Consider the following 18495-nt stretch of genomic DNA (forward strand, 5'->3'; position numbering starts at 1 on the left):
ATAAAAGGCTTTTTCCCCCCATGTGAAGGGTATTAAAGGAAATACAGATTGGTGACCTAGGCATATTATGCATGTACCATGTTCAATTTTAAAAATTCTTTTAAAAAGCAAGCTGAACAGAGACTGAATTTAATACAACTCAGCAACTGATTTCTCCATCTTATAAAAAATTAAATAGGTAATAAATCTGTGCTCGAGGAATCATCTCCTTTTTAGACTTGATAAAAACAAAAATATTACCATTCTCTTAGACCACCTCAGCAACTTCATCCTCCTTAAAGACCGCACCTTTCTTTAGACACTATAAAGGCGACAGGGGACACAGCCAGAACAGTACGGCAGCTCACCCGGGGTCCCAGCCTTCCACCTGCTATGTGGTTTAGGGCAATCACAGAGCCTCTTCCCGCATCTCAGGTTTGGGGGTTTCTCTTTCTTATTTAAAATGGGAATGACACCTCCCACTTGAGGATACTGTGCCCATAACACAGAATGGAGGATGAAAATTCTGTGTACGAAACCTCATACACCAGTTTTACCATTTTGAAAGTGAAAGTCGCTCAGTCGTGTCTGACTCTTTGTGACCCCATGGACTGTAGCCCACCAGGCTCCTCTGTCCATGGAATTCTCCAGGCCAGAATATTGGAATGGGTAGCCTTTCCTTCTCCAGGGGATCTTTCCAGCCTAGAGATCGAACCCAGGTCTGCCGCATTGCAGAGGGATTCTTTACCAGCTGAGCCACCGCTGAGATGTAACTGCTGGTAGAGTCCACTTCATATGCTAAGCACAGGTGTTTCTCCAGGTATGTGCTTTGTAACTCTTTTTTCCAGTCTTTGGCTTGCATGTTTACTTTCAAAAAAGTGTCTTTGAGTAGTAAAAGTTTTTACATTTTTTGATCAAGTCCTACTGATCAGGGCTTTTTCTTAAAAGCTGACATTAAGCTTCCTAACCCAATGGTACCAAGATTTTTTCACATGTTTTCTTCTGGAAGTTTTATATTTTTTAGGACTAACTTTAACCCTATGATCCATTTTGAGTTAATTTTTTCTTTTGTATTTATTTTTTGCCCAAGACCATCTAATTTTTTCAGCAGCTATTGTTGAAAAGCTTATACCTTTCCCCCATTAAACTGGCTTGGAACACAGTCAAGAATAAATTGACTACATAGGCATGGGCTATTTCTGGATAATCTATTGTTTTCCATCGGCCTGAATGTCTATTTTTACACCAATGCTATCCTAGGTTGATTACTAGAGTTTCATAACAAATACTGAAATCCAGTAGAGCAAGATCTCCATGTTCTGCTTTTTTTTTCGTATTTGTTTTAGCTCTCCTAGGTATTTTGCATGTCCATACATATTTTAGAATCTGCCTGTGACTCTCTATACAAAACATGCTGAGGCTGCATTGGCTCTACAGAAGGAATTAAGGGAGAACTGCCAACTTAGCCACACTGAGTCTTCAGATCCATGAACAGAGTCTGTCTCTCCACTTACTCATTTCATTCATTTCTGTTCAACAAGGTCGTATATTTTTCTGCACAGATGAGTTATACACATTTATTCAAATATACTCCTAGGTATTTTACATTTTGATACTGTATTAAATGATATGTTTTTCAATTGCTGGTTGAAAGAGTCTCATATCTAGGAATACAATTTATGTCCGGCCTTATAAACTACATGCATGCTTAGTCACTTCAGTCATATCCCAACTCTTTGCAACCCTATGGATTGTAGCCCTCCATGCTTCTCGGTCCATGGGATTCTCCAGGCAAGAACACTGGAGTGGGTTGCCAACCTCACTAAACTCACTTCCTCGTTCTAGCACCATTTTTTAAGTTCCTCAGGACTTCTAATATAATGGACACTGCAGACAGAGAGATAAAGCCAGCCTAACTCCTTACGTTCCTGTGCCTTTTGACTCTTCTCCTGACCTTATCCAGATCCCAAGTGACAGCTTTCAGTTCTTCCCTTATAAGTATGATGCTATATGGTGCTACACTTTTTTGAAATTGCTCTTTATTGGTTTGAGGAAGTTCCTCTCTTTGTAGACTGCTGAGGGATGCTACCAAGAGTAGGTGTTGAATTTCATCAGATATTTTCTCCGTATCTACCAAAATGATGGTTCAGTTCAGTTCAGTCGCTCAGTCGTGTCCAACTCTTTGTGACCCCATGAAACGCAGCACGCCAGGCCTCCCTGTCTATCACCAACTCCCGGAGTTCACTCAGACTCACGTCCATCGAGTCAGTGATGCCATCCAGCCATCTCATCCTCTGTCGTCCCCTTCTCCTCCTGCCCCCAATCCCTCCCAGTATCAGAGTCTTTTCCAATGAGTCAACTCTTCGCATTGAGGGGCGAAAGTATTGGAGTTTCAGCTTTAGCATCAGTCCTTCCAATGAACACCCAGGACTGATCTCCTTCAGAATGGACTGGTTGGATCTCCTTGCAGTCCAAGGGACTCTCAAGAGTCTTCTCCAACACTACAGTTCAAAAGCATCAATTCTTCAGCGCTCAGCCTTCTTCACAGCCCAACTCTCACACCCATACATGACCACAGGAAAAACCATAGCCTTGACTAGACGGACCTTTGTTGGCAAAGTAATGTCTCTGCTTTTGAATATGCTATCTAGGTTGGTCATAACTTTCCTTCCAAAGAGTAAGTGTCTTTTAATTTCATGGCTGCAGTGATTTTGGAGCCCCAAAAAATAAAGTCTGACACTGTTTCCACTGTTTCCCCATCTATTTCCCATGAAGTGATGGGACCAGATGCCATGATCTTCATTTTCTGAATGTTGAGCTTCAAGCCAACTTTTTCACTCTCCACTTTCACTTTCATCAAGAGGCTTTTTAGTTCCTCTTCACTTTCTGCCATAAGGGTGGTGTCATATGCATATCTGAGGTTATTGATATCTCTCCCTGCAATCTTGATTCCAGCTTGTGTTTCTTCCAGTCCAGCGTTTCTCATGATGTACTCTGTATATAAGTTAAATAAGCAGGGTGACAATATACAGCCTTGACGTACTCCTTTTCCTATTTGGAACCAGTATGTTGTTCCATGTCCAGTTCTAACTGTTGCTTCCTGACCTGCATACAAATTTCTCAAGAGGCAGATCAGGTGGTCTGGTATTCCCATCTCTTTCAGAATTTTCCACAGTTTATTGTGATCCACACTGGCAAAGTCTTTGGCATAGTCAATAAAGCAGAAATAGATGTTTTTCTGGAACTCTCTTGCTTTTTCCATGATCCAGCGGATGTTGGCAATTTGATCTCTGGTTCCTCTGCAATTATTGAAATGACCTGTTAATGCAGTAAATCACATGAATTGGTTTTTGAATGTTAAACCAACTCGGCATTCTTGATATAAACTCCATTGTTTTGCTGGGCTAAATTTACTAAAAATTTTTAAAAATTTGTGTGTCTGTGTTCAAGAGAGAGACTGATCTGTAGTTTCCTTTCCTTGTAGTATCTTTGGCTTTGGTATCAGAGTAATGCTGGCCTTATAAGTTGGGAATTATGTTCCTTCTCTTTGCAGAGGAACTTGTACAGCTGGGATTATTTCACCCTTAAGCTTTGGTAGAACTCACCAGGGAAGGCATTTGGATCTGAAATTTCCTTTGTGGGAAGATATTTAATAACATGTTCAAATTAGTTCACACATATAGAGCAATTTAATTTTCTATTTCTTCTTGAATGAGCTTCAATAGTCTGCTTTCCAAAGAATGTGTCCATTTCATCTAGATTGTAGAACTTAACAGTGTAACACTGTTCATATTTCCTTATCTTCTTTTTAAGAAAGTAGGATATATAGGAACAATCTTTCTCACATTTCCAACCTGGTGATTTTGTCTTCTATCTTTATTTCTGATTAGTCTGGATAGAGATTTATCAATTTTATGCATCTCCCTAAAGAACTGGTTTTGACTTCACTTTTTTCTGTCCACAACTTTTTGTTTTTTTTTTTTTTTTAATTCCCTTTTATTTCCTTTCTTCTAATTTGTACTCCTTTCCCCAGTTTCTGACATTGGAAGCTTCAGTTGTCGATTTGAGCCCTTTCCTCTTTCATACTATAAACATCCGATGCTGTAAATTTCTAAGTGCCATTTTAGGTGCCCCCTACAAACTGCGATCTATCACGTGTTCATTTCATTCAATCCAACATACTTTCCAAACCCCCTTGTAATTTCTTCTTGGCCTTCAGGGTCATTTATAAACAGGTTGTTTAGTTTCCAAATATTGATTGATATTTCAAACTCTTTTATGTCATTGATTTCTAATTTAAGTCCATTATGGCCAAAGCACAAACTTTGTGCAAAAAGTGATCCTTTTAAGCATAATGGGACTTTTATGATCCAGAATATGGTCCCTCTTGGTAAATATTCCACATGTGCTGAAAAGAACACACATTCTGTATGGTTGGGTGAAGAGCTCAAAAAATATCAATCAGAACAACTTGTCTGGTGATACTTTGTGAATCGTCTATATCCTTATTGATTTTCTTTCTTATTGTCTCATCTGTTGGAGATAGGGTGTTTCAGTCTCTGTGTTAGATATGGGTTTTCACATTATTTGGATCTCTCTTAGGTATACAGGTTTTTGGAACCATTACGTCTTCTTGATGAACTGATTCGCCTTCAGTACTGAAGAATCTGTCTCTCCTGCTTGCTCTCCAGGTCTTGTGTGTTTGCTCAGCCGTGTCCAGCTCTTTCGCGACCCTATGAACTGTAATCCACCAGGCTCCTCTATCTATGAGATAGATATCTATGGGAAATCTATGGGCTTTCCCAGAGAGAAATACTGGAGTGGGTCTGCAGGCCGTGTCCCAGGAATTTCTTTCCCAGAGGTTCTTCTCCCGTGTGTACCAAGCTGGGCTCAGGCAAGACTCAGGGACCCTCTACAAATCTTCAGAGCTCCCTCTGTCTCTGTAGTTTTCTCCTCTCTCCTCTTAGGTTTTCTGTCCTGCGCATTTCAGCACCATCACCTTTCCAAACTCTGATTTCTGGTTTTTCAACTCTCTGAAATTGCTGGGTGAGGATGATGTTAGCGGCTGCTGAGCAAAGGAAATCTGAAGTACCAAATATCAAGGAAGCTAAGTAAGGTGTTGCTTAGCAACTCTTAATAGGAAATAATTTAAACTCTGGATGTATTTTTTTTCCTGAGAACTTGCTGCTCCAGCCTGGAGTCTAGAATTCACCCCCCTTCACACAGGCAGCTCCCCTGCATGCACACGTGGGTATACACACACACAGTCCCCATCTGACAATTACAAGTTCTATTATTCACCAGCTCCCATGAGTATGTCTCTTTGGATACAACAACATCATCCACGATTCAAGGTCAAAGTCACTGGAAGTCTATGACAAATACAGCATTTTACAAACTCATCTAGCAAATACAAGGCACACGATGCAGGAAGCGCTAAGATATCACCATCAAAGACATTTCCATTTAATGAGTCAGTAACAGATGTGTTGAAAGCTTAAAGAACATTCTTCCTCCCCTGTAAAGTTCGAGCTCTTTCAGGAAAACACTAGAGACCCCAGACTACAAGCCTGATTCCTTCTTCTGACCTCACACTGACCTCTCCAGAGGCCGTGAGAGCTGCACACAGGACCAGGATCCTGGTGACAGTGGCCACCCCCAGGGCACGCGTACCTTACTGGAAGAGTGGGCCACCCAGTAAAAGGACTTTTGAGCCTGAAGGGTTTTTCCAACAGGGGAGGAAGTGGTTGGTTACTAGTACACAGAAGCTAAGACAGACCCAGATGAGAAAACGAGCAGAAAGAAGTAAATTTACAGGGAATCAGTTAATAAGAGTTACATTCATTTCAGTATAAAAGCAATCACTGATTTCCAAACAATAATACTGACTAACATGGACATGTGGACATTAGATCCCTGGGCCGAAATGTCCCATTTCTCTTACTGACCCGTCCGATGAATGAAAATACCTCCAGATGGGAATATCACTAGCAATTCAGAACAGTGATAGGATTAATTTTTGGCATCTCTGAAGCAATAGCTCCCCCCACCCCATGAAGTTTTTCCAGATCACATGCAACCCCAAAGTGATTCAGAAAGAACAATCCAGAATTCCCAAATGCCCCCATTCCTCGATGCACAATAGTTCACCATTTGCCAAGGCACCACAAGGTCGCCAAAAACACGAGGCAGGTGGAGATGACGTGTGACGATCGTGGTGCCAGAATGTCGGGTTCAAATTCTGGCTCTCCTACTCACTGTGTGACACTGGGAAAGTTGCTTCACCTCTCTGGGTTTCAGCTTTCTCATCTTCAAATTGCAGGTAATAATAGTATTGTCTTCGCAGGGCCTTACAGACCAGGAAGTCACGTATGTAAAGTAAATGAATGCTGTCTGGAGCATGGAAGAACCAGGATCCAGGAAGTGGCATCTCTCCTCGTAACCGGGGAGGAGATGAGCAGAGAGAATGTGTCCACTCGTTCGGTTAGTCTGTCAAGTATTTGCAGTGTGATCTCCACGTGTCTGAAACCGTGCAACATGCTGGGAACAGAGCAGCAAACAAAAATGCCTCCAGGGCCACTCGGCCTTCAAAAGGAGTGTTGACCTGGGGGTGGGGCAGAGTGAGGACCACAAAGCTGGGAGGTCAGAACAGCAGCATCCCTCCTGCAGTCAAATAATCGTTTAAGGGCAGATGCCAATCTTAAGGACCCTGGCTTAGGCTCCTCTAGAGAAAAGCATGGGAGGAGATAAAAGAAGAAGGGAACACACGAAGGGAACACACAGATTGTTCCAGAAACACCGATAGAACTGTCTACTCAAGCAGGGTCGCGGGGTTGGGGCTGGGAAGCCCCAGGGAGGGTGGTGACACGTTCTCAGTTCACTGCAAGCCTGTGTGGTTTTCCCAGTGCTCGGGCTGGGAACACACGGTAGAGAGAATATAGAAATGCCACCTCCACGCTCAACAGCCAGAAATACGTAGTTATCTCAAAATAACTACCCTTCGGGCTGCGTCCAGCTGTGCTGTGCTTCCTTCAAATACACACTTCATCAGTATGTTTCTGGCCTTTGTTTTTTCCAAAAAACAAAAAGCAGAGGGGTTAGAAAAAAAAAAAAAAATATATATATATATATCTTTGTCATTTAATGACATAATTTGTATATTACTTTACATTTTTCTCAGATTTGTTCTTTTTCATATTGAGTCCAAAATGTCACCTAAGAAACAGCTGAGGTGCAGAGAAGCACCCAGAGATGGTTTTCTTGGCTCCCCAGGAACACGCTGGGTTTTCTCCTTTCATCCCTATGCTACTAGGTTCTTTAATAGCTTTCCAAATCACTGCACTTACAAACCAACTCTGTACCGTTTCAAAGCCAATAAGAGGCCTTTCTTTTCTTTCATTTTTCACCCTTTTCTCAATAAAAAAAAAAAAATGATGTTCAAGCACTGATGTCCTATTTTTGTAGGAAAACACACATGGGAACATGCTGAATGGCTGGCATCCTTTTAGGTAACAGGACAAAGAAAGTTCCTTCTTCCCAGAGCAAAATGTTAGCCGTTCACGTTGGTAAGTTAACAAATCTATACAATAACACAACCTGGTCTCCCTGCCAAGGCAGAAATGGGGCTGCCAGAAATGGAAGATTTTATTTAACTCTATTCAGTGAGCCCTTAGTACGAGGGAAGCAGAACTCTGGAATCAAACGCAAGTACAGCTCACTCTCTGGTCCTCACTTGGCCAATCCAGGGACCACAGGCTAACATCAGCCATCATAGACAACTGCTTTCCTGACCCGCCACCTTCTCAACAGTCTTCTTATCTCAAAGGGAAGGTCCTAAGTCAGTGGTTTTCAGCTGAGATGCAATAGATTTGCTTTGTTAGAAAGTCATAAATTAAAACATCACCTAGGGTTTCCCTGCTGTCTCAGTAGTCAAGAATCTGCCTGTCAATGCAGGAGAAACTGGTTCCATCTCTAGTCGGGGAAGTTCCCATAGGCCACGAACCAACTAAGCCGGTGCCCCGTAACTACCGAATCTACATACTGCAACTACTGAAGCCCGTGTGTACAGAGCCTGTGCTCTGTAACAAGAAAGGCCACGGGAATGAGAAGCCCATGCCCCATGACTAGAGAAAGACAGTGCGCAGCAGCAAAGACGCAGCACAGGTGAAAATACATACATAAATTACATATATATATATATATATATATATATATATATAATATCACCTAAAAGTTAAGGCTTCACTAAGTGAACCAAAGATACCACAAAAAAGGAAAATGTCATGTCATGCCTATAAAAACCCCAAAGAAGCCTTTTCCTTATCAGACAGGCAGAGCAAACCAACCTAACATGCAAACATTTGTCTACAAGGCAATGCGCTTGATCACAGGTCATTTTTCTCTTTCTGTTCCTGACTGTGGATGATTGATTTCAGCAGGCTAGTCACACATAAGAACATTTCTACTTCTGCAGACCCTGGTTTTAAAATGGGTCAAAAACCTCCACTGCTGCTGCTGCTGCTAAGTCGCTTCAGTTGTGTCTGACTCTGTGCAACCCCATAGACAGCAGCCCACGAGGCTCCCCCGTCCCTGGAATTCTCTAGGCAAGAACACTGGACTGGGTTGCCATTGCCTTCTCCAATGCAGGAAAGTGAAAAGTGAAAGTGAAGTCGCTCAGTCATGTCCGACTCTTAGTGACCCCATGGACTGAGGCCTACCAGGCGCCTCCGTGCATGGCATTTTCCAGGCAAGAGTACTGGAGTGGGGTGCCATTGCCTTCTCCGAAAAACCTCCACAGCATACATTTAATCTCCAGGTGGACTTGCAGTTTAAGTGAAAGTCAACATCAAGAGCAGCTGTCAAATATCTAAGAGTGGGAAGTAAATATGAGAGCCAACAGGCCACAAGATGGGATTGGCTTCCTGCAGCAGGAGACTGTCCTCCTAGGCAACAGGGTGCCTTCCATGAAACGCTATCATGAGTTGAATGGTGTCCTCCCCAAAGATGTGTTCAAATCCTCACCCCTATACCTGGGCCAGCCAGCCAGTGAGTGTTCAGTTGTGTCTGACTCTCTGCGACCCCATGCACTGGAGCTCACCACGACAAATTCCTCTGTCCCATGGAATTCTCCAGGCAAGAATACTGGAGCGGGTTACCATTTCCTATTCCAGGGGATCTTACCGAACCAGGGATCAAACTCACATCTCCTGCACTGGCAGGTAGATTCTCTACCTCTGAGCCACCTGGGAAGCCCCACCTGTGAATGTGACCTTCTTTAAAATCAGGGTCTTTGCAAACATGGTCAAGTTCAGCAGAAATCATGAGAGTTCCCTAAGTCCAATATGATGGGTGGCCTTATAAGAATCGGAGAGACACAGGTATAAGAGCACCATGCGATGATGAAGACAGATGTTGAAGAGGTGTGTCTGCCATCCACTGAGTTTCCCAGCAGCCACGTGATGCTGGAAGGGGCAGGGAAGGGCTGGACCCAGAGCCTTCGGGGAAGCGTGACCCTGTCCACATCTTGATTTTGGACTTTACGCTCCAGAGCTGGGAGCCACTATTTGTCAACTGTGATGAGGCCTCTCTGGATAGGACCTGGCTATCAGGAAGGCTGCTCAGACAGGAAGAGCTGCTGTGCCAATGTGACGGCCCCGGGCATCCGCAAAAGAGGGGACTGGGGGCCCCAGACGTGCTGCCACTTATGTCTTTAGAAAAACAAAAATGATCCCTTCTCCTAAAGGAATACAGGAGACTGATACCTTGTTTCCTCCTCTCCTAGCCAAGTTTAAATTTTTCATGTGGTTTCCAACCATTCAGGAAAAGAAGGTCAAGTGCGTTGATAGCACCTCCACCCTTTGATCATGAGGATGTCATCTCGCACACGATGGGGAGGGGGGGGTGGTGGTGGTGGTTTAGTCGCTAAGACGTGTCCAACTCTTGTGACCCCATGGACTGTAGCCCACCAGGTTCTTCTATCCATGGAATTCTCTAGGCAAGAATACTGGAGTGGGTTGCCACTTCCTTCTCCAATGGGCAGTGGGCAGGGGATTTCAGCAAACCCAATCCAAGCTGAAGCAGGCGGGCAGACCCTCCCTGCAGAGGTGTGTGTGTATGTGCATGTATGTACACTTAGCATGTATGTGCACTTAGCATGTATGTGCGCGTGTGTGCACTTAGCATGTATGCATGTGTATGTGCACTTAGCATGTATTTGCGTGTGTGTACACTTAGCACATACACACAGCACTGTTAACAGGAACCCCGAACTCTGCGGTTTACCACCCAGCTTCCCTCTGACTGCTGGAACCACCAACAAAATGTCATTTTTAAATAATTCTCGTCCAGGAGGCGGCTGCATGGAACACACGTCAGCTAGGTGGGGATGATGGCAGCATGGGCTGGGAGGGGACTCAAATCGGGGGTGACATGAGCTGAACTAAAACTACCAGCGACGCCAGGTCTCCGCACGCACTCAGGGCTGGGAGGCCAAAGCCACCAGCTTCTTCTCCATGTTTTCCTTATTTCACCAGCGGCTGCTTCCAAACCACGTCGATGCCCAACCTCCAAACCTGCCACCTTTTCTCCAGCGGGTACATTCTCCAGTCCACATGCTGCAAAATCATGCCTCTCTGATCAAAAGCAGAACCATCAGTCTGAAGTGGTGCCCTGGCCACTCAGGACAATTTCAGTTACTGAGCCTTTAAGAACTGGGTCTTCAGAAGACAACATGGACAGGCAGCCTTGGTAAACACAGAGTTTCTTAGACGCAGCCCCGCAGACACTCGGGCTGGGTGATCCTTAGACATGCTGCTGGCCCGTGCGTTGTAGGCTGTTTGTAGGATTCTCAGCAGCATCTCTGGCGTCTACGCACTAGATGACCCCTAACCAGGCTGTGATAGTCAGAGATACTGCCAGACTGGGAAATGTCCCTGGGGGTGAAACTGCTCCCAGTTGAGAACTACTGGGATCCCAGGTAAGGCTGCCCTCTGGAGTCAGACCCTCTGAGTTCAAATCGCCTGTTCCGCTCACTCCCCAGCAGCCTGGCTGTGATCAAGGGACCTGTGTGGAAGTCTAGGTGCTGGGTGAGCTCGGGTACCACGGCACCCACCCCACGGAGCTATGAAAAGATGGAATGGGTTTGTGGAGGGAAAGTACCCAGAACGGGGCGGTGCTGTCCAGACGACACCGGTGCTGGCGGCTCCGGTCCTGGGTTGTGTGCTGGCTGTTGATGGCTGAGCAAAACTCCACCCACACGTGTTGGGAAGAACCAACCTCAGCAGAACGAGATCAGCCTTTGCCCTAGGCTCCTGGGAGTGGATCACTCGGACCCCAGGAATGCCCCGCCTAACAGGACTGTTTGTGTCCCTGGAGGCTCTGGCCAGCAGACCATCTGAGATGTGATTCAGGAAGGGGGCTCAGGGCCACACAGAGTCCGCTCTATCTGTAGAGGGGCTGAGACCCACAGCCAGCTGTGCAGGGGCACGCAATGAGTCCTAGGCAAAACATGGGCACACGAGGGTCTGATGACGCTCCCAGGGAGGCGCTATTCCCCACACATGGCATGACATGCTATAGCTAGGAGGCCATGGCTGTTGTGTCTCCAGATGGACCAGACAACAGATGCTCCACACTCTGCAGTTCTCCTGCACACTCTCCTTGGCTGATGCTAAACTGTGTTCTTTAGGAAACCATGCGTGTGTGCTAAGTTGCTTCAGTCACATCTGACTCTTTGTGACCACATGGACTGTAGCCCACCAGGCTCCTTTGTCCATGGGATTCTCCAGTCAAGAATACTGGAGTGGGTTGCCATGCCCTCCTCCAAGGGATCTTCCCTACCCAGGGACTGAACCCAGGTCTCATAGCTCCTGCATTGGCAGGCAGATTCTTTACCACTAGTACAACCTGGGAAATCTGTAAACATGAGTATTAACAGCTTTCAAGGGTTCTGTAGGTCCTTCTGCAAGTTATTGAACCTCATGGGGGTCTTGGGATCCCCAAACCTGCCACTGTTGTCAGCGGTGAGGGGGGCCCCGTGTGGACTGTCCCCATCGGTGCACCCCAGCCACTCCTCACAACAGCACCGGGAGTGGAAGCATCCTCTCTCAGATCAAGCCTGGAGCTCACTCCCTCGAGCACAGTGAACCGACTGACACTTCCCGGAGGTCAGAACATCAGCGTTCATCAAGGGGCCTGCATCTGTGATGTTGACACCAAAAGACGCCAGGGAGACAACTTTGGGTTAACCGGGCAGAATGACCGCATTTCAGGTTTCCTCCTGAACGATCAGGAGTGTTGGGAAGGAGTTCAGACTCCAGCAGAGGAATGGGGCTCAAGTGGCCTCTTCTGTTTGTTTTTTATTTTCTTGCATTTAGAATTTTACTGGAGGGTCTAATGATGTGCACATGTCAAGAAGAAATAAGACATTAACATTGGAATGAAATAAATAAAGCTTCCTATTCATAGATGGCGTGGACACAGCGAAAAATCAAAGGATGAGCACCACTTAGCTCAAGTAATTTCTCAGGTATTTGGACAACCAACAGGGTTGTCCCCAACAGGACCTACTGTCCAGCACAGGGAGCTCTGCTCACTATTATATACGAAGCTAAATGGGAAAGTACTTTGAAAAAGAATATATACACATTCGCTCTCCTCCACCGCGGGTGCCCAGCTCAACTCTTCTCTTGGGCACCCCATCTCCTTCTAAGTGGGCGCCTCCAGCCCCCGTTGTGTGTGTGCGTGTGCTCAGTCTCCTAGTCGTGTCCTCTGTGACCCCAAGGACTGCAGCCTACCAGGCTCCTCAGTCCATGGGATTTCCCAGACAATAACACTGGAATAGGTTGCCATTTCCTACTCCAGGGGAGCTTCCCGACCCAGGGTCAAACCCACATCTTCTGAGTTGCCTGCATTGGCAGGCGGACTCTTCACCACTACCATCACCTGGGAAGCCCTTACTCAACTGTGAGTGTGTGTGTGAGTGTGTGTGTATGTGTGTGTGTGTGTGTGTGTGTGTGTGTGTGTTACTTGCTCAGTCATGTCCGTTTCTATGCAACCCCATGGACTGTAGCCCACCAGGCTCCTCCATCCATGGGATTCTCCAGGCAAGAATACCAGAGTGGGTTGTCATGCCCTCCTCCTATACTCCAATATAAAATACAAAGTTAAAAGAATAAATTAATTAGTTCAAAGTGGACCTCTTTTGGCAAGAGGTGTGAGCAGCCCCACAGCATGAGGCAAGTGGCCCGGAACAGCTGTGCCCCTAGAGGCGTGCCCAGGCCATGGGGGAGGCCGGACCCCCTGCATGCCCCATCGACAGGGCTGAGGCTCCATGCAGGAGCCCACCCTGCCCAGGGTCCTGGCGGCGTGAGGCCGACAACCCTGACGTGGGTGGGATCACGGGCAGGGGCCAAGGTGAAAAATATCAGCATGAGGTTGTAAACACCAGCATCCAAGCTAAAGCCAAGAAACAGAGCCAACCAACCAACAGCTGGGAAATTGATTTCAAGTAAACGGAAGTCAAGTGAAAGTGAAAATGTCAGTCGCTTAGTTGTGTCTGACTCTTTGCGACCCCATGGGCTGTAGCCTGCCAGGTTTCCCTGTCCATGGAATTTCCCAGAAAAGAATACTGGAGTGGGTTGCCATTCTCTTCTCCAGAGGATCTTCCTGACCCCAGGATCAAACTCTGGTTTCCTACAGTAGAAGCAGATTTTTTACTGCCTGAGCCACCTTAGCAAGTAAAATGACTCTGAAATAAGGATGCTTAAGGCGCTCAAGCTCATCATTGACTCAACGGACGTGACTTTGAGCAAACTCCGGGAGTTGGTGATAGACTGGGAAGCCTGGCGTGCTGCAGTCCACGGGGTTGCAAAGAGTCGGACACAACTGAGAGACTGAAAAACAGGAACGGAGATGCTTAAAGAGGTTTCTTACAAACAGGCTGAGAGCAGCAATAAAACCCGAGCGTGTGTCGTAAAACCAGAAGATGAGTAAAAACAGAAAGAAGTGGACACACATACAAATCCAACAGCAACAGACGGGAAAGGAAAGACCCATCTACTAAGGCGAGTCCTGCGCCAGCAGCTCAGGGTGCCATGGATGGACGGCACCGATAGGTGCAAAGACACAGCAGGGAGCAGTCCGCGGGGAAGGAGTTTCGTTCTCCGGGCGAGACGCTGATGAACAGCTATGTAACACGCTCTGCAGATGGCCTAAGTGCTGAGGGAGGACCAGAGAGGGTGGGGGTTGCCTGGTGCGAGGGCAGCCAGACACCTGGGGAGGCCGCTTTGGGGAAGCCCCCAGATGAGGTTAATGAAGCAAACACGTGAGTGTCCCCCGATCACGACAGGGTCTGTCATTCACGCAAAAAAAGGAAGCTCAGAGAATTCTGAACAGAAGGAGTATTTGTCCTTCCAGACAGCAAAGTGAAAGTCGCTCAATCGTGTCCGACTCTTTGGAACCCTAAGGATGTACAGTCCATGGAATTCTCCAGGCCACAGTACTGGACTGGGTAGCCTTTCCCTTCTCCAGGGGATCTTCCCAACCCAGGGATTGAACCCAGGTCTCCTACATTGCAGGCAGATTGTTTACCAGCTGAGCTATAAGGGAAGCCCAAGAATACTGGAGTGGGTAGCCTATCCCCTCTCCAGGGGATCTTTCCAACCCAGGAATCGAACCAGGGTCTCCTCCATTGCAGGTGGAGTCCTTACCAACTGAGATATGAGGGAAGCCTCCAAACAGGAAGTCTTCTTCGAAAGCTCCATTGTTAAAAGGTGGCTGCAGTGCTAGGAGAGACCCGGGATCCATGCCACAGACGGCAAAGATGCTCTTAACCTGCTTCCTGCTTCTGTCCTCATGCACTGGGGTGACGGTGGAGGGACGGTGGACCACGTGGGCCACTGAGAGCAGCAGGTGAGGGTGTGCAGGGAGCAAACGGGGAGCAGAGGCGTGGGGGCGGCGCCCAGCGCTGCAAAAGGCTTGAGTCGGGGAGCGAGGGGAGCAAGGAGACACCAGGGGAGCCTCTCCGAGCACGGAGCCTCTTTGGGGAAAGGGACAGCACCGTCTCCATCTGGGCCCCCGTCTCAGCATCCTTTACACCAGAGAGACCAACCCGAGTTCACTCTGCCCAGCCTCTCCCTTCACAGAAGGAACTGAGGGTCAAAGATGAGGATGCTTTGTCTGAGATTGCAGGACAGAACTCTCTGGAAACCCCATTCTTGGGCTCCCTGTGGGCTCTGTGCAGCTCAGGCCCTTGCCCTGGCACTCGAACCCCCTTTTTTTTTCTCTTTCTTTTTTTATTTTTCAAATTTTGAAAGTATGATAACACATTTACAGGAGACTTGAAAAATACAAAACAAGGGTACACATAGCTCTACTAGATATTATAATTATTTTCTAAGTAGATAAATTAAGGTTTTTCAGTATGACAGTCTCAATATGAAACTGTCAAAAATTAATAGAAGGAAGAGACAGGAAAGTATAAGGATATAGTAGACCTGAAAAGCACCATTAACCATTTCAGCATAATTAAGATTTATACAGCATTCACACAACAGTAGGATACAGATTCTATTCAAGTTCCCATAGACTATAAGGACAGAAAACAAGGTGCAAAAGTTGCATGGTCTAAAGGTATTGAGATCAGACAGAGTCTGTTCTCTTTTCACTGTGGAATTACGTTAGAGATCAATACCAAAAGATAATGAAAAGTAACACACACATCGGCACTTGAATCCTTCCGTGTGTTCCACCTTGAGTCTCTCTTCTCGGCCTCCCCAGCAACTCCGGGGAGTCTCCTAAGGACTGTGGCTCCTGCGCCTCTCCCTCCCCATCTCTTGGCCCCCAGCAGCTCAGCAACAGCCCTCCTGGCATTCAGCTTCCTCTCTCCCGCTACGGCGACAGAACCCCTTGGCGTCAATTACAAGCTTGAAGCTAGTAACTAGGATACCCGCACCCGCGCCTGGAACCATCTGATCAAGCAGCCAGCAGACGAGAGCCACGTGGCCCCAGCACAAGGGGAAAAGCCCACTGGACTACAGTCTCCTAAAGACCTAGCATCCCCCAGACATGGCCCTCTTCTAAACCAAGAGCCTCCCGGGTTCAACATGAGGAACGGCGGGTCTCCCTGCTGTTATGGCATCATCATGTTGACACCAAATCTGGAGATCCAGTCCCTGAGCAAACAGTTCAAGTTCAGTCTTTGCGACTTCAAGGCACAGACAGCGGTGCCCACCCCAGGGGGTTCCAGAACAATGGGAGAGTCAAGGGGCTGGAGGAGAAGGAAGTACTAAGGCGTGGTGTGAGTTGCAAAGGCAGCCTCAGCCATTGGAAACAGGTGACAAGGTTAGCCCGGGCGGCCCCTGACCGCCGGCAGGTCTGATGAGTTAAAACGGGCACCAGGTGACTTCACTCTGCAGAGCCCCGTGGGCCAGCTATTTCCGAAGATGGTCTTCTCAGCCTCTGTTTCCAGTCTGGGGCCAGGTGTACAGAACCTGGTATGTCACAGATCAAAACACAGAAAGCATTTCAACATCTTACCTGGTCCCAGGGAGAGACGGTGCCCCCGAAACACATGAACAAGTAGCCCATGGCCACGAGGCAGATCCATATCACCAAAGAGAAGAGGCGCAGCAGCTTCTTAAACACCGACTCCACGCACACCAGGATGAAGATCGCAAAGAAGATCGCCAGGGCAGTCGGAACTGTGATTAAAAATGCCACGTGGTCTTCAACTTCCTAAGGAGAGGGAAAAAAACATCACAAAGGGACAATTTAGAAAGCCTGTGGTACCCATGACTTGTTATTAATATTGAAATGTTATCAACATCAGTCAAGGTTTAAACAGATCAGGTTTTAAAAGGGACTTCAGAAGTAGAAAAATTTGAACTTTCAAAAATTTAAGTTTATTATTAAATAACCATGTTTTTCTACATAAATAACCCAATACTGGGCTTCTCGGGTGGTGAAGTGGAAGAGAATCCTCCTGCCAATGCAAGAGAAGTGGGTTCAGTGCCTGGGTTGGGAAGATCCCTTGGAGGATGAAATGGCAACCCACTCCAGTATTCTTTCCTGGGAAATCCCATGGACAGAGGAGCCTGGCGGGCTGTAGTTCATGGGATCGCAGAGTTAGACACGACTGAGTGAATGAGCACACGCAATCCAGGACTGGATATTTATACAAAACAGCCATGCCGTCGAATGCAAATTTTCCCTGGTAAATGAAGAAATGGATTTCATTCAAAAGCAAATGCAAGAACACAGAATGTAAGGATAAAATAAGGCAAACAACTTCAGACAATCAGGTATGCTCTAATCATAGGAAATTAAGGCCTGCAAATGATTTTGAAATGGTTTATTAAAAAAAAAAAAACCTAAATACTATCTTGGATTCTAAAGCTAGAAGCTTTTCTTTTAATGCATTGCAATTAATGTTTTAACAAGATCAAGGTTAATAGAAAAGGGTCAGAAAGTACTAAAAATAGAAGATGAGAGAGTGGGAAATATTTAGAAGACTGTGCCATTTAGCTAGCTTCCTTTTCCGCCTTTCTTGGGCTCTAGCAGCAAAAGGAAAACGGACATTATTAGCCTGTTACTAATGCATTTTTTAAAACTCTACATTTGCACACTAATAGGCATTTTCTATTCATCTCTATCTAGCCACATAACCCTTCAAATGCACACTATTACAATTCCACACAATACAATAGACCTTGCATTTCCTCTGATTATCCAAACCTGGATTTAGGCTTTAGCTTCTCCAAATATTCTGCTGGAAACTTGCTCTGAACAGCACACGCCATGGGATGGAACACAGTGTAAAAGCTTTAATCTTCAGCTAATACATTTAGTTGATGAAATACTCAAAGGAGTTTCAAGCAAAACAATCCATATAGCCAGGGCCCTAAGAACTTTCACTGAAGTTTCGGAATATTAACACTTACAGTAGAGGGCTTCCCTGGTGGCTCAATGGTCAAGAATCTGCCCGCCCATGTAGGAGACATCTGATTTGGGAAGATCCCACATGCCACGGAGCAATGAAGCCCGAGCACCACCACTACTGAGGCTGCGCTCTAGAGCCTGGGAGCTGCAACTGCTGCAGCCCACGGGCCCCAGAGCCCACGCTCCACAAGGAGAGAAGCCACCGCCATGAGAAGCCCAAGCACTGCAACCAGAGAGTGGCCCCCGCTCGCTGCAACTAGAGAAAAAGCCCATGTAGCAACCAAAACTCAGTTCTGCCAAAAATAAGAAAAAAAAAAAAACTCAAAAGTTACAGTACAACCTGGGACATATGGGGTAGGTCTTTCAAATACCAGAGTCTGGGGAAGCCCGCACCTTTTCTGGTGGGTACAGGGTTCACTCTGGGCAACGAGCATCTCTAACTTCACCCTGGAGATGCCCCACCACCTCCTTCAGATATCAGCCCATTGACCACAGGGAGTAGGGCAGGAAGGCGGATGAGGCACACCAGGTGGCAGGCCCAGGCTGACACTCAGGAGAGCAGGGGGGCCTGGACCACCT

General features: G+C 46.5%; 1 protein-coding gene across 1 annotated transcript in view; it reads right to left on the reverse strand.

Annotated features, from left to right (window-relative positions):
- ADCY2 (adenylate cyclase 2) overlaps positions 1-18495 on the reverse strand; it is a 452864-nt gene that overhangs the window by 417301 nt on the left and 17068 nt on the right. Inside the window, exon 2 of the mRNA XM_070774872.1 lies at positions 16516-16713. Within this exon, the coding sequence (XP_070630973.1) occupies positions 16516-16713 (198 nt within the window). The remainder of the gene's footprint in view (positions 1-16515; positions 16714-18495) is intronic.

The sequence above is a fragment of the Bos indicus genome, chromosome 20 (assembly GCF_029378745.1).
Source record: "Bos indicus isolate NIAB-ARS_2022 breed Sahiwal x Tharparkar chromosome 20, NIAB-ARS_B.indTharparkar_mat_pri_1.0, whole genome shotgun sequence".
In the NCBI taxonomy this organism is placed as follows: domain Eukaryota; kingdom Metazoa; phylum Chordata; class Mammalia; order Artiodactyla; family Bovidae; genus Bos; species Bos indicus.